The sequence below is a fragment of the Botryllus schlosseri genome, chromosome 10, assembly GCF_051294905.1.
Source record: "Botryllus schlosseri isolate E-star chromosome 10, Bs_hap1, whole genome shotgun sequence".
Lineage (NCBI taxonomy): Eukaryota > Metazoa > Chordata > Ascidiacea > Stolidobranchia > Styelidae > Botryllus > Botryllus schlosseri.
The window spans coordinates 19,213,988-19,231,011 of record NC_137245.1 but is presented as its reverse complement, the minus strand read 5'-3'; the positions used below and the strand labels follow the sequence as shown (position 1 = coordinate 19,231,011).

Genomic DNA, 17,024 nt, shown 5'->3' with positions numbered 1-17,024 from the left:
TTTTTTTCAAGTTGTAAAATTATGCCATAATTGTGTAAATGCTTTCCACAATCACCAACCGATTTAGCCGATGTACATCGATATGGGATGGTTGGATTCCCTCAAAATAGTCGCTTCAGCAGTTATAGTACAGATATTTCGTCAACGGAGCTTTATTTACCCTATATTTTCAATTGTCAATGTCAATCCACATTCGTGATGTCATGGCTTAAAAAAATGTTTTAAACATGGGCTTTGTTGTAAACATGCTCGCTTTAAATTTATTTTTCTTTGAAATGCACCCTAATTTATAGCAATAGGCATTTAGGTTCCAGTCACTACCGTGCCACGACACACCAAAAGACATATGCAATTTCGACCAACACGCGACATCACGGAGTGTGCTACTAATCAAAGACCTTGGCCGAAACTTGGGGCATGTGTCCATTGTCAATAGCCGCGCTGGGTGGGCGTGACTAAGATTCCGGTCCTTCCAATCCGAGCCCACAATTCAAATGACACCAGGACACCCACAGAGCATTAAAGACATGACAATGTGTGTGTGCGTCTCACGAAAGTTTTTCTTTTAGTCTACTACGTTTGGGATACAACAATATCTTTTGATTATATAACAGACCGGAAGTCACGAATTACCAACATACACTAAAGTAATTATAACAAGATAACAGACGTTATAATTATGAATTACGTGCCCCCAGCTCTACAGGTAAATCTGGCCATCGGGGGCAGAGAGAGAGGAGAGAGGATTAAAAATTAATAATATTATAATGCAATTACTAATATTATTGAAGAAATTCAGTCTTCAACTTGAAAATATCACCCTATGGGGGCCAAAGACCAACGTTTGGACTGGGGGACGAATTGCTGTTTTGGTCCTGATTCTAGCTGCAACCCGCACTAACATGATATATAAGCCCATGGCTATGGCGGCAGATCCCAATGTTGAGTAAAGAATTATGAAGTAACGATTGGGGCCTGTTTCAAGTAGAGTCATATTAGATTAAGATGAAGAGAACATAAAATTCTGCCTTCAACTTAATACAGATAATGTACTGCAAGCTGCCGCTACGAGAAACGGCAAAAAACGGCTCGGTTATGATATATATCAGCAGCTGTTGATTTTTATTGCTCCGTTGTGGTGTTTTATTTGACGAGTACAAAATTTCAAATCTCTGTCCGGTGTAAGTGCGTACTAGTGTACTACATAGGCCTACTGCTCGCCAAGCAGCAACGCTCAAACTGCATTTGCATAACCGAACATCAATACACAAGTTACTAGGTAGAGTGGTGATTAATTATCCTGCTGCGGGGTACTGGCGTGTGGAACGTGTTGATAGCCTGATATACAGCACGGCGGGTGTTCTTACAATCACACGAATGTACGTGACGTACATCGAATATCTTTTTGTCGTGGATACTTCTTACGCAATGACTAGCAAAGCTAATAGGCTACTTCTGACGTAATAATGAGCAATGACATTTAAAAATCAGACGTTTGTGCTATCATGAACCTGGTATAATACATCTTCCTTGCTCATGAATGTTCAGTTTATGTCATAGTACTTGTACAAATAAAAAGTAATCGTTCTTTCACAAAGAAATCGATTAGATATGGGAAGTAGTCGATTACGATTACGATTACTTTGGATTTTTTTCGAATGTAATCGATTGCGATTACGATTACTTGAAAATGCTGTAATCGTCGTAATCGATTACGATTGCTAATCGCGATTACCCCATATCTGGCTAGAATTGAACCAAATTTTGTGTGTAGGCTTAAATTAGGTAACCTAACAATTTTATCAAGCAGCCAGTACGATTTGAGAAAAAAAAGTCATTTTTGAAGAGCCCTAGTATCCACTGTCCACTGTCAATTATATCAGTGATAACCAGATTTCATGAAGTTACAATGCGTGTTGTAGGCCGGTACATTTTAACGTCGTTCCATACCACACGATACTTGTACTTTTCCATATTCCATACCGAAATTACGTCCCATATCATACCATGCTTCCATACCATGCTCTGCCTTTAGTATGTTCCTTCACAATGAACAGCACAATCAATCAATGTATTTCAATGATGGTCACTTGTAGTGTCTACTAAGCCTATATTATAACTGTTATGCCCCGGTTCGGACCTACTTCTATGTGTCGGAGGTCTATCTGGGCTCCTCATCGCTGACCTCAGTGCATATATGCAGTGTCGTACGAAAAGTCCAGATGAAGCAAGTAAAGTCGAGCTTACGTAACTCGGCTGCAACAGACTCCCTTACAAGGACGCGTGCGAGAGAGAGAGAGAGAGAGAGAGAGAGAGAGAGAGAGAGTGAAAGACGTGCATGAGAGTGTGACTGGAAGTCGTCCGCACAAATCGTAACACACGCAAAAGGACCAAGCAAAGGACAATATTCATGATCGGGCGCAAATGGACTTATCGGCGATAAGCGCCAAAAATTGTTCAAATACACACACACACACACACACACACACCTACATGCGCGTTTACAATGCATACATTCATGTGCGATGACAAGTTCCGGTTAATTTGGTTGCCTGGTTTTCACCGTCTCCGGAGAAGATGGCTTCAACGAAACGAAGTCGTGACTAATGCATAATTTGACGATAACAGGCGTCAATCCGGATATTTCATGGGCTGACTGGAGGGTCTGCTGAACAGTGAACATACGCGCTATGCATGCAGGTAGCCTTGGAATCCTTTATTTCAGGACAGCTCATGAATATAATTTCTGAGGAATTATGAGAACGTTTAGCCTCGAATTTAGCGTGGCCCCCTTTGTAATTTCAGGAACGAGCCCAAAGTAGAACATTTTTAATGTTCACTGACAATAGAATACTTTGAAATATAACTGGGATGTTTTTTTTTTCAGGTAGAAATAGATTGTATTTTGTCTTCATATATTATCCGCATTAGCGGTGTCTTAGAAAAGTCTAGAATGAAAGTGAACCATGATGTAGGTCAACAGCTCGGGACTAGCCTATATAAAGAATAATAATATCGACCTAGACTTGATCGGCCACTGGATTATATCGGTAGCAGAACGGGAATCCTCTGCATTACCATTCGTCTATCGCTGACTCAAACCAATCCCCCAAACGAATTTATTCAATCAAAGCTAAATGCAGTAAATTAAGGCACTCAAATTATATATAGTCTTCATACTATATACAGTTTGCGTAACGCTAATGGTAAATGGACTGTTTGTATGGAGGCAGGTATAAAGTATTTCATTTGCACCGCAACGTATAGTGTCAACGGTATCAGAAGTAATCACATAAGTAGTCTGGTCAGAATCGTACACATTAGTTACATGAAATAATGGTAGCAGGTCTGGACGAAAGGCCCTCTGTTAATATGAACGACAAAGTCGTGATGTACGGCACCATTATCGCGCCACGACATATCATCATATCATGTGACTCCGCGAAATGTGCTGCCAAAAAGGCCGACAGTGAGAAAACCTCTGCCGAAAAGGATCGAAGCCTTCCGTATATACATGCCGAAAGTTTCAGCCGCATTTCAGCCGCATAAACGCTGTCTCCGAATATTGATGTGGCAAACACGCACAGTAATATATGCAATTACCAATATCATTGACCGAATGTCGTTATGAATTCGGGAAAATATTCACGCTAGGCGCGACCAGATAATTGTAACGCACCGACAACATGCAAACTGCAAGTGGTTTAAACGTTAGTCGCGAAAGGGCGTCTGGTGGGTCGCGCAATGAAATTTGGATGAAAAGTGCCTCGCGAACTGAAAAAGGTTGGGAAGCACTGCTATAGAGTATAGACAGTAAACTTATTATTATGGTGATACGTATCGTCATATCATGAAATTATACGCTCCTTAGCACCAATAGTCATCGACGAAAAGTACAGTTTCGACTTTCGATACTGGATTTTCCGGCGTACGAGACTTGAAACCTCGATTGATGGTATCGCACACTACAACAAATGTAATGCAAAACTACGAAAGTCAGTAGAATGACATGCCTGCCGAGTCGTGATCATTCCACGGCAGAGGTTTTCAACCTTTTTTCTATTCATGGCCACATTTCGATTACTGATATACCGTACGGCCGCATTCCAGCGGACGGTCATAATGAACCAGCTGCAATGTTCCCTCTAAGCTGCGCGCGCGCACTGCTGACAAAGTTTGCGCGCACAGAAAAATGTGTGCCGCGCACCAAGAAATCCACCTGTGGTTCGAAAAAAATATCGCTGTATCTTTCGCAGAAGGCACTGTTGACCATCAGACCAAAGTGACGACCATTTCAGATGTACAATTGTACATCACTAATTCGTAATTGAATCGACACCATCTCTTTGTAGAAAATGTATTGAAATGCGATAAAAAAAACTCGAGTCCGGACGTCATGATGAATTAAATCAGTACTACTCGAAAACTCGACTTGACTCGAAACTGAACACCCGATTCAGAATCGGATCCCATCCCTAGTCGTGATACCTAACCAGTAACCAGTAGCGTCAATACCAATTTCATACGTAAACCGATGAAAAGAAACTCAGCAATGATGTTGATCTCATTGGGAAAACCGTTTGGGAGCAGGAAAGTTTTGGATTGGTGAACTTAGCACGTGATTTCACTTCATAAGCAGACATATTTGTAAATTAGGTAACGTGCAATACCGGGGACAAGCAAGGCAGTAAGATGACAGACGACGAAATAGCGGCGTTTGCCTTCCGGATGATAATATATGTTGTGGGAGTCATTGGGAACGTGCTAGTAATTTTTGTGATAGTCTTCCTACAGGAATACAAAAAAATCACTCACTGGTATTAAGAATATTAATACGATGCCTAGACGTACGGAACTGCCGTCCGATGGCCGATTGTTATTTTTGAAGGTACGTCCTGCAAATGGCAATCGCGGACCTACTTTTCCTGCAACGACTACCGTTCAAACTAGCGGAGGATCTATATGGAAGATGGACACATGTAGAGGGGTTATGTGCTCCTCAGCAGATCCTACTCTACTTAGCATATTACGCTTCAATTATGTTCCTAGTGGTGAGTGCTCGTGTTATTATTAGGGTTGCGTTTAAAACAAACGGTGTTTTAAGACTCTTTGTTTAAAACATGTTGTTTTAAACAAGGGCCTTTTGAAAAAATCGTGTTTTTTTAGGTTGTAAAATTATGCCAATTATTCCCAAAAGCATGTTGTATGAGCCTACGGAAAATTACCACCCGATATAGCCGACGTATATCGATATGGGATGGTTGGAACCCTTAAAAAAGTCGGTTCAAAAGCAATAGTACAGATATTTCGAAAAAGGAGCTATATTTACCATATATTTTCAATTGTCGCTGTCAATCCACTATGACGTCACAATTGAACATTCGTGACGTCATGGCTTAAAAAAACATGTTTTAAACAAGGGCCTTGTTTTAAACATGTTTGCTATTAATTGAGTTTTGTTTTAAATGCAACCCTAGTTATTATAGGCCCAGGTTGGCAAACCACATTCTTATGACCAATGCCCCTGTATTTTGTCCAGATCATGGCTGTTGATCGGTACCTCGCCGTTTGTCACCCGATGGCGTCGATGGTACAAAAAGTGCGACAACCAAGAATCGCGTACAGCACTGCATTGGTTACGTGGATCGTGGCAATTTTGTTATGCTCACCTGTGATCATATATAGCAGCGTTTCTGGATTGCAACCAAATTGTAAATGCAGGTACAACAGTGATTATATAATGTTTGTATAATGTGCTGCAATAACTGGCATGGACAGTGGGAAAATGTAGCAATTAAGCTAATGAGTCGTGAGAAGACTTTGCGGACGTTCCTACTATAATTGATGAGAAATCGGGAGCAGAAAAAGATAGCTATAGAACTTTGATTGTTAACTCTTTCACTTGGGCGCCCGCTAAAAAATCTTTCTTTGCTTCACCCCCACCTAAACCTAAGTGAAAACCAAAGTGAAATGTGCCAAATAGCAAACAAAACTCCTACAGATATCCGCTCAAATTTACAGGATCTTATTTGCTATTGACGATCGCGAGTTATGTTTTGCTAATGACTTCACCGAAGCCGAAATGCAAGCTTGCTACACAACGGTCCTGCCGCTAATCAAGCCCATAGACAAGTGCGTGGATCCGATTGCTGTTTTGGGAGGCGTGGATCCATTCTCAGGATCGCAAGACGACTGGTCAAATCCCTCCAATGGAACGGCCACAAGTAACCAGACAAGCGCGTTTAGTATTGAAACAGGATTTAACGGTACTGTGCTGAACACGAGGTATTGGGCGAGTATTGGACGTATTCATTAATGCTGTTTCTATTGGCTTTCCAGAACTTCCGAGCTTCCCATCTGTCAACCAGCCTGTCGGAAATGAAAGTATACCTATGGCTGATATTCCGAACTTAGACCCTGTTGATCCGTTTGCTGGCATTGATTTTGGAAGCTTCGATATTCCACTCCGTCCACCGAATGTGCCTCTGGAAAACGATTCGATGCCAGTCTTAGATACCAGCCTCCCAATTCTTCCAGGGCTAGGGTCTACCAATGGATCCCAAAGACTTTCAACAAGTGATAGTATTCCGTGAGTAGGTCGATGATAAAATTAGCATGCGATTTGATCATAAAGTGAATCAATTCATTTTCAATTCACCACCGAGTCAAGTCCGAGTCCAAGTCAGCGAGCAGAGGGTCGAGTCCGAGTCATGAAATCGTGACTCGAGTCTGAGTCCAAGTCATTGTGTTACCTGCTCAGTTTCCAGTTAAAGTCTTGTTAAATCCACTTTTTGTAACTCTGTTTTGCGATATCGAATTGTTCGCATTTATAATATACTCTTTTTTTTCTCACTTTTGGCAGTTTCTGCGCTGGTCGCATTTTCAAGTACCAGTACTATTAGAAGAAATCCCAACAGTGTGGTTACTTTACTATTCTCCAAAATGATATTGAAATGTCGGTCTTGGTCGTCTGAGTCTCGAGTCATATGACTTGGTTCGAGTCCAATGACTTGAGTCCAAGTCGAGTCAATACACAGATTGACTCGAGTCGAGTCGAGTCATTTCCGTATTTTGAGAAAATGACTCGAGTCAAGTCGAGTTATCAGAAAATCGTGACTCCAGTCTGACTCGAGTAATTACAACCCTGCATAGGTGCTTACTTGTCATGTGCTTTCTTATTTTGGTTTAGGTTTTGGTGACACAGTCAGACGGAAAGCATTTGCATAGTTCCCTATGATTATCCGATCACTTCACCCAGTGCAATTACAATGGCATGCTGACAAAAGCTTTTCTCTTATCAGTGGTTGTCAAAGTAGTCGCGAACGTTACTCGAGTTGGAGTAGAAGTAGAAGTAGCGATGCAAAAATGTAATATTCTTAGGTACGAGTAGAGGTTGTGCTTAAAAAAACAACCAAACTTACTTCAAGTAGGAGTGGACTTGGTGGTTTCTAACTTTTGCTTGACACTGAGCCCCACTTCAGTCATGTATCGGAACCCTCTGCCTTATTATAACGCCTGTAGATATGAGGTGTAATTCTAAGAAGTTGTATCGAATACTACACGCTTTGTGTTATTAGCATGTTACTTGATAGATCGTAAAACATATCTTCTGACTCAATATCTATAATTTCGCACGAAGCACAACGGATAATCTGGACTTTATGTAACTTTTGTAAAGAAAGAGCGAGAGAGAGAGAGAGAGTCTTTATTTTCATCCAACCAAAATACATAATAAACGGCAGTGATGGTGGTACAGAAAATATGCAGGCACAGTATTCAGTATTGGATAGGAATGATCGATAAGACCGTGAAGGTCATCTAGTCTGATCACACCAGCATCAAACAGGTTCACTTGACTCTGAACAGTCTGGCTGTAAAAAACGCTTAGTTAAAAAGGAAAATTGATGAAAAATTAAACGATGGTAGCAAATGATCAATGAAGCAATGTCTGGGCGAGGTAGGGCAACAGTGTTAGTATAACGACAGGAGGTGATCAAGTAGATCTTTTTTGAATCTATTATAAGGCAATTCAAATACTAAATTCAAATACTAAATTATTGTTGGTAATTCGCGAAACCAGCCCCTAAATATCTCTGTCCCAGTATTTATTTGTCTTTTTCTCTCTCATTGGAAATATATAATACTTCTACTTGACAAACTGCAAATAGCGAAAAGTACGTAAGTAAAGCCCAAAATATTACGAAGTGGAATTAGAGGAAATTTAGATTTGCTTGAGTAATTACTACAAGTAGACAAAAACTACTTGAGTACTTCTAAAAAGTAAAAATACTTCGTTACTGGCCCCCTCTGCCTATTACTCAATTAACTCCGATCTGCACGAGTTGAGATTTTCTGTGTTTTGGGGTGCAAAGTATTTTGGGGCCAACGCAAACATTTTTCTTTGCAACCTTCAACAAGAAGAAACTCGCAATCCTTTCGAATGTGTAATGTGCTTGGCTGGACGTTTTTCACCTCTATTACAAGATTCATTGATGACGCGTCTAAGACGAACCAGGCAACGTCTTTAAGTTATCATCCATCCCACCAAAATGCATTTTTCATTTTCAGGTCCATCGTTCCACATCTCCTCTATATTTAGATTGTTAATACTTCAAACACATGTAAAAACTTGCAGTCTAAATTTGGTCCAACCGGTCACACCACACAGCCTAATGTATTTCGCAACGAAAGCTCAGCAAATGATAATATTGACAAGAATGTTAATTGGTTTTCAGTGGAAAATTTGTATGTAATAGACTTTTACTTGCAGGTTTTTAGCAGAAGAATGTCATATCAGCCCTTTTCGACCAGGCCGCAAAGTATTCATAATCCTGAATTCCGTCGTTATGTTCTTCGTTCCTTTACTGGTAAGATTTCCTCCATAGCAGTGGCATCAACACATAATGAAGTTTAGGCTCACACGGGACTGTAAAAGTGTGCCAAAAACGACTGCCTTTTGTTGAGCTAAAACTTCGATATAATTATATGTCTAATTGTTCATCGGCTGGCGCCGAATCTCGCTATCCTGGCAATCTGTACCCCACAGGACAAATGCCATAATGCAGAGAAAAATTACTTGCCAGTGGAGAAATAACAATTTGGAATCATGTGCGTCTTTTAGTTTAGAACGTTTGGGCGATTTCAATACTTATTCACTATAGATATAACAGACAGTATAGCTCACGAAATAATAACATGCAACGAAGTTACATGAGGCCGTTTTGGCCCTGATTCTGTGTAGGGCAAGGTATAGCTGTTCTGTCGGGTGTTTGTTTGTTTGTTTTGGGGTATTCATGGTGTTTGTCGACTACTATGGTCATTTACACCAGGCCGATATTCTTCTCATTTTCCGTAACTGCCGACTTATAGCACGGCCCACCTCTAGGCTTTTGTAAGACACCGCTGACGCGGATGAGGAGCCTAGGTAAACCTCCAACACGTAGGTATCGGAATTCGGAAGTCGACCTCGGTCGGACTCGAACCCGCACCCATTGGTGTTGCAGCCGCGGATTATACCACTGCGCTATCTCGCCACCCTTCTGTCGGGTGTGTTCGTACAGCGAATTGTGTTCGTAGTAGCCAGAGTAGCCTACGTCTGGTGGTAGTGAGCAATGGGCATGGTAGCACGCCAAGGTGCTTGGCTTGACTCAGAAACACTTCTTCTCCGCTATTGTCGAGTCGAAGAATATTATTCAAGTTAGTGTGGCCTGTTAAATCTGCGGCTTTCGGTGCGAAAGACTGTAAACGACTATAGGCGGTAGCCGGTTTATCTAGGCAAGTCAATTTTACCTCGACTCGGTAGAATCACGATCGTAAAATCTAATGGATTGTATCATGAACATAATTAAGTACGATTAAAACCCTCAAACTGTTACCCTCTAGCACAGTGGTTCTTAAGTTTGCCTCCAGCGCCCCCCAAAGGGCGCTGGCGATTTCGAAGGGGGCGGTAACGCTCAGGGGGCGATATGGGGGGCGCTGGGCTCAGGGGGGCGATATCGGGGCGCTGAAGAAAAATGGCGTCGTAGTAGATGATGTGGTAGTAAGACATATCCCTAATGAGTATTCATATGAGCAAATTAACATTCCACAGAACATGTCAAATCCCAATCTTTTTGGTCGCGCTACGCGACGGTGTTTGCTATATATGTTTATGTAGTAGGTTATTATTGTGTAAAACGTATTGTGCGTACTTTTAGAGCCCCCTTGTACATAAAATAAGTTTTGAAGCTTTGTGCACGAAATGAATAACTTAACATACTTGTATTTGAGAGCTACAAAATTAAATCGTCAGAATATTTCTTTATCGTACCATAAAGGATGATACTATCTAGTGGTGTGGTTCACAACCTCAAATTAACGTTATAATATATAATATGAGTTGCTTTGTTTGGAATACATTCATTTTATAATTAATAACTGGGTACAGTACTAAATTAAATGTGAGCAGATACATGCACACAAAGCACTAAGACAAAATCCAATACCATAAATTTCCCCGTATTGATTTGACCCTGAATATACCACACACAATTATTATATGGTTTATTATAGTCGAATGGTCCTCTAGCGCTTAAAACGCGAAATATTTCCAATACCAAAGTCCCGAAAAGACCTACTGGACTTTGACCTCTTACCGGGACCGAAACTGCTGCAACCCAAACCCTCATTCTGTGAGCTAGAAGTTTGCCCTAAAGTATTTCGGTAACTGAACATAAATTGCGCATCATGTTTTGACGACTCCCTCAAGGAAGAATAAGCATAATTATAGAAAATAGAAATAGGCATTTCGGCGTCGGCTATTACCATACCACGCCATGATGCACGAAGACATATGAAGTTCCGGTCAATATGGGACTGTGAGCAGTGTGTCAAAAAGATCGTCAGCGAGAAAATCTTAGCCGAGGAGGATTGTCCTTATGTTGATCGTAAAATTCGATGTATATAAGTCTAATCGTCCATAGGTTCTTAATCGCTCGTGCCGAATTATCATGTCGTCGCAATCTGCACCCCACAGGACGAATAACATCCTTCAGAGAAAATTATTTGCCAGTGAAGAAATACCAATTTTGAATCGTGTGCTTACTTTAGTTTGCACTACCGTTTGACCTCCGGTTAGTTATCTATAGTTTAACACGTATATGCGTTTTAAATTTTCTTGAATATATAACGGACAAGAGGTAACAAAAAAATGTAACGAATTAATTGTACCAACGGGCACGCCCGAATATGTTCAATTATTAATTTCGTGGCCTTTATTTTCCAATACAACAGCTCACTCAGCGCCACTGGTAAATCTGATTACGTGGGCTGAGAGGATAAAAAGTTTATATCTACATATATATATATATGCAATCACCACCTATTCATTCGTGCATTATGGAACATTTTGGAGCCTAGAGCGACCAGGCCGCATAAATTTTGCTGACCATCGAAATCACGCGACGGGGTTCTTGGGGGTCAAGCCCTCAGAAGTTTGGTTTATCACGCTATGGGTGCGCAAGACAATTGTTTTTTATGGGGGTTGACGAAGTGTTGTTACGGCCCTCGCTCTATACAATTGTCTTTATTACAGTCCTTACAATATGAGGTGGGGGGCGCTGGAGCACGATAATTTTTGAAAGGGGGCGCTGGAGGAAAAAAGGTTAAGAACCACTGCTCTAGCACTATATGCTTGCAACATCGGGTGTAACGTTGCATTTTGGGTTGATTTCAATTTTTGAAAGTCCCCCGGTCCGCCAAATATGTTTTGAAATTGTACTGGTCCGCGAGGTGAAAAAGGTTGCGAACCACTGCTCCGTAGGAAATAATGCAAAACCGCAGGCAGTGCTCTTCTATAGGCTACTGCCAGATACCCGATTCGCGTGATGATTTCACAAAATGTTCGGGAACTTTAGGCTCATTTCAAGTTTGCTGGAAAATTCAGATCAGTGAAAAAAATGTAGTTACCAGTGCTGGATTTCTTTTCATGCTGCTAGCGCCATGCAGAGAGTGACCCGAAGTTGAAATGGAAATAATTTCAACAAAAGATGTTATAATGACGTGACTGACAGACAGACAAAAATAAGCTTATTTCCTAATGCAAGAAAGTATATTGCGGTGAAATGGTGGCCAGCTGGTCACCTTACACATTATACAGACAGTCATATATAGGCCTACCTGCAACACCAATTACATATATCCCATATACGTGTATCTATAATTAATGATTTAGCATACAACTGCTCTCAATCTATATATCTATATATCAAATAAGTAGGCTACATAAACACATGGTATAATAACAAAGTAAACAGTGAAATGTTACCACTGGTATGATAATGAAGAAACAAAACAATAGCAATTTGGTTATGATTGCAGACGCGAACCTCTCATTCACACCATCCCTAATAGTTACCAATGCATGGACATAGTTTTTCAATGAATATTGTTGTCGAATCGACCGTGATATTATTTAGAAACTTCATTACTTAGGGCACAAACTCCCCAGTATCCGTATGCATATCTACATATTTCAGCAGCCGTATGTTTCCTTCTCAGATCATTGCCATTTGCTACGGAATGATAATACGAAGGCTGAAATCGTCGCCCTTATCGAGAGGGTCTGGTAATTCCAAGGCAACCACCGGAAAATCCGACAAGGAAAAGCGCAAAGTTACAATCCTGTGCGCGTTGCTCACCATTCTCTTCACGACATTCTGGTTGCCGTTTCACTCCACAAATCTGGCAAAGTTAGTCGGCATCGAGTTGAACGACGTGAGATGCTTTAACGCGTATAGTTGCTACTCAATTGAATTGACGTTACACGTTTACTTTGCTTCACACGTTTCCAGGGGCTATTTTGTTCGAGGCTTTCTTCGGCCGTCTTGCTGCTGGCGTATTTGAGCTCGGCGACGAATCCGTACCTTTACAACTTCCTGGGAACGTTCAAAAAGAGAATGAAGTATGACTGTTGTATAGTGCTCATCGAATCAGTTAGTTGACCATTAGATAAACTATATACCAATAATCGGGAACGTTTTTTTTTGTCCGAAGAGCCATATTGACCCTATTGTTTCCATTTTAACTTCCAAAGAGCCCCACGTGTCAATCAACTGTTACGTCACATTTGAAAATTCGTGACGTCATGGTACCACTTATTCGAATTCACTACATGGGAGTCGTCGTGTGTGCCACATTTTCTCTTTAAAAACTCGTGCTGGTCGCCTTAGTTGATCATGCGAAACTTGAGTTACGAGAACGTAGCTTCGTCGTGATGCTTCTTTTAAATGCGAGAATCCATTATCACATACGTAGGTGGAGCCAAACATGGTCACTACAGCAGTATAGGCTAGGGTTGCCATATTTTTGTTTCACAAATTCCGGACGCTCTTCAGCGCCCACTAGCGAATTTCAGAAAGAAGTGTTCGTACATTGTCGGTCAATATGACGTCACACAAGCAACGCTTTGTCTATCGACTCGGGGTGGTCACGATCCGGTTCAGGAGTATGTGGTTGTGTATTGTAAGTTGTAACCAGCCACATTTTTTCAGCCCCTCCCGCCCAAATAAACATTGATCTCGGGCCCTCGTAGGGTATTGGATGCAGCTTCTGGGCGCTTACTACATGCATCTAGTCGTTAAATCATTTGAAAGAATTGCGTCAATAATATTGGTTCTTCCATACATTACTGTATAATTTTGATCCTCTATCTGCCCACATGATCAGTGTTAGCGGTATAGTTGGTGGGGGATGATGACTTCGAAAATGCAAGGAGCGTAATTGTACATCGTTAAGTCATGTTCATGTCACGCCGATAAGATTACTTATCAGCCTAATGCCGGTGCGTACTGCACCACTGAGCTATATAAACACCGCACATCCGGTGGTTTCCAATCTTTTATCGTCGCGACTCCATTTCCAATTTGAAAATAAGCCGTGGCCCAGCTCAAAATTTGATGAGCTGATTACTAATTAAAGGTCGGTACATTTGCTCAGACTTACTCACGGCCTATTTTAAAAGCTCATTATGTTCAACGTCTTTGCGAACCCCAGAATAAAGGCAAACTACCCACAGGTTTAGAACCACCATCATTGAATAAAGCATCTAAACGGCCTGCCCTAAACCGACTCTATGAATATACCGTTATATTGTAATTGCGATTACAATCAGACTTCTTTTTGTAAATGAATGTCATTTTATATTTATTTTTGATCGCCGTTTTTGCGAGGGTGCATGGTAGTCCCCATTTTGAAACCAATATACATTATACTAAATCGCGCGCAGCGCGAAGAAAAATTTCATTTAGCATAAATCTGCTCAAAAATGATCTTGTTTTTGTTGATTGATGAAAAATTTTCTAGCTTACTTCAAGCATTCAATATTCCTGACATTTGGGCATATTTTAGAAATTCCTCCCGGACGCAGTTTTTACAGTGAAATTCCGGACATGTCCGGGAAATTCCGGACGTATGGCAACCCTAGTATAGGCCTACCCATACCTAACTGTATACATCAGTGACGTGGCGTCAGGGGAGGCAAGTGAGGCAGTACCTCACCTGTCTTCAGGGTGAGTGAACAAAAATCACGAAACCTTCGATTATTGTTATTTTCTATGGACGTTCAATCATGAACGACTAGATTTTGAACATTTTTCTTCCAAAATCACACAACTTGCATATCTATCATTGCAGAATAAACCGCGAGATGAGAGGTAAGGCACAGACGCGCCGGGCCCCTCTATAGATAACGCAATTCGTCGTAAATCACTTAGAATTTATGAAAACTGACATTAATCGAATATAACTGTCCCACTGATACCGATAATCTAAATACTGACCGACTTCACAATTCTTAAAGTATTCGACAGTAACATATATAACGTTGCGCTATCACACGCCTACATTTTATCGCCGGTACTACAGCGCTACTTACCAATCAAGAACGTGGATAGCTATGGCGGTGCTTATAGTTGTGAATATCACGTCCGCGGCAGTTCATTTCGCGCCGTAAATCAGGATCTCAATGTGTATTTAAAAACTCGGTTTTCATACGGCCTTCGTCATGTCTGCTATTCTCTTCGATCAAAAATTCGAGTCGGGTACATCAAATTCGGGACTGATATGGGTCGCCGGCGAGACAGTAACCTATATTTGAGGAGTTAGAAAAGAGGAGGTCCGAGCCCCTAAACCTGAAGACGGCATTGTCTTTATCTCTCAAAGACATGTTTATACTGCCACGAGAACAATTGTTCTCGCCGTGAGGAAAATTTACTAACAAATTGCTGCAATATTAATCAATTCAGTACAAAAATAAATATTTGGCAAAGAGCCATATCTGATACCCAAAATAGCCATATGTGGCTCGTGAGCCATAGGTTCCCGACTACTGCTATATACCAACACTTACACTACCATAGTCAGGAGCGATGTCAACCGGTACTCGCTTCTAAAATATCTGCCTTTCAACAATGCGATATTTTCCCCTAAGGGGGGGGGGCCCTATTATCAGCAATGCACATAGTGACACTGCTGTGTTTGGATGTGCGCGATGTCCTGTCATGACATACACTGTGAGGGAAACAGCGTCTTTTCCCGATTTCTCCCTTAGAGTAGGGTGCGGATCAGATGAAAACCTGCTTACTGCTGCAAAATCTTGCCTCACACCTATTCTGATGGGTGAAAATGAGTCATATACCAAAACTCTCATGTAGATTTTCCCAGCGTCAGAGTGGGTTGGGTGTTCGCGTATCAACCCAAGATAGCAGAGTAAGGTGGTACACGCTAAGTTATATACAGTGCCCACTACGTCCATGGGATATATCTACATAACCATTGGTGTATTGTATATGACTCCTTTACACCCATGGGACTGGATGCGAAAGCAAAAATTGATGCCAGAAAGTGGCGATGGCCTGATTGGCACCATAGCTTTGTTGAAAATCTGGCAAAATTTGCAATCATGTATTTACAGTATATAGTCAACAAGTTTTCCCCCATAGAAATTTCACATTCTAACGCCATCTAGGATAGAATATCAGACAAACGAACGGTCGTTGAAAGTAGGTGCGTCACTTGCTACCATGAATATGACACTGGCATATGTCTAATTGCGGTGGTAGCCTACTGTTCACTGATATGCAAGATTGTGGACTACTGCACGTAGGTTTTTCATGTCGCTGTAATATTATTTTTAAATCTCTCGTTTCCTCGCAATTGCAGACAAATCAAGGAGTCGGATAGAATGAAACACATTCTTTCTGTGACGAGATTGACTCGGGCGTCTGGTACATCTAATACGATATCTTCTTCCTCACGAGGAGCGACGGAGAAAACAAATCGAGCGAACAGCTCTGGTTAGTTTTCTTGTGATGTTCAATTTTAAACATTGTATAATATTCAATTCATGTAGGCCTATAACTAAAATTTATGTTTTTTATCTTTTCATGAAGCAATCCCGATGAGATCAGTACAGAGCTAGGACGAATGCTTAAGATGGCGAAGCAGGAAGTTCAGAATATTTTCTCTCCTAGGTCTGCGTGGATGAAAATATGTTACTATAAAATCAACAGAACCTCATTTTGTGATGTTCTTTTTCAATATCCAAACTGTATAACTAATGGTGTTTCATGTGGCTCATTTTGTAACCGCAGATTGACAACAAGACCGGGATGTGTCAATACGAAATAGTAGATCGCTGTATTGTACCGTAATCTTCGGGTGTTCAGGATTGAAACAGCACTTTGTCAAGCCACCCCCAAAGGCTGATCGGAGTCGCATCGAAGCTTGATTCCATTTTGAAGAAACAGGATCGGAGTCAATCCAGGGAATTTATCAATCTGCCCCGCATTAATCAGAGGATTGCTGATACTTCTGCTCACAACCGTCATTATTCAGCCATGAGCGGTTTAAATTTCTAAAATAATATAAATAGTATCTGACCATATGCCTAGAAACGTGTTAGAAATGGGCCAAATCTGATGGAATCATGTCGATGGCACGAGTAAAAGGCCTATATAGTCCAACTAGCATTGTTTACTATGTCATAC

General features: G+C 41.1%; 1 protein-coding gene across 2 annotated transcripts; it reads left to right on the top strand.

Moving 5' to 3' along the window:
* Positions 1-2,621: 2,621 nt before the first annotated feature.
* On the top strand, positions 2,622-16,662 carry LOC145447958 (C3a anaphylatoxin chemotactic receptor-like). 2 transcript variants are annotated; one of them, XM_080326257.1, is made up of 10 exons: positions 2,622-2,700; positions 4,889-5,051; positions 5,540-5,721; positions 6,022-6,266; positions 6,340-6,589; positions 8,771-8,867; positions 12,538-12,753; positions 12,831-12,940; positions 16,198-16,331; positions 16,428-16,662. In XM_080326257.1, exons 2-10 carry the CDS (start codon positions 4,902-4,904, stop codon positions 16,454-16,456), a joined length of 1,413 nt encoding a protein of 470 aa, XP_080182383.1. In that variant the 5' UTR covers positions 2,622-2,700; positions 4,889-4,901; the 3' UTR covers positions 16,457-16,662. The 2 variants fall into 2 exon arrangements, with proteins under 2 accessions (XP_080182383.1, XP_080182382.1); XM_080326256.1 differs by lacking the exon at positions 2,622-2,700 and adding an exon at positions 2,720-4,817.
* The last annotated feature ends 362 nt before the right edge of the window (positions 16,663-17,024 follow it).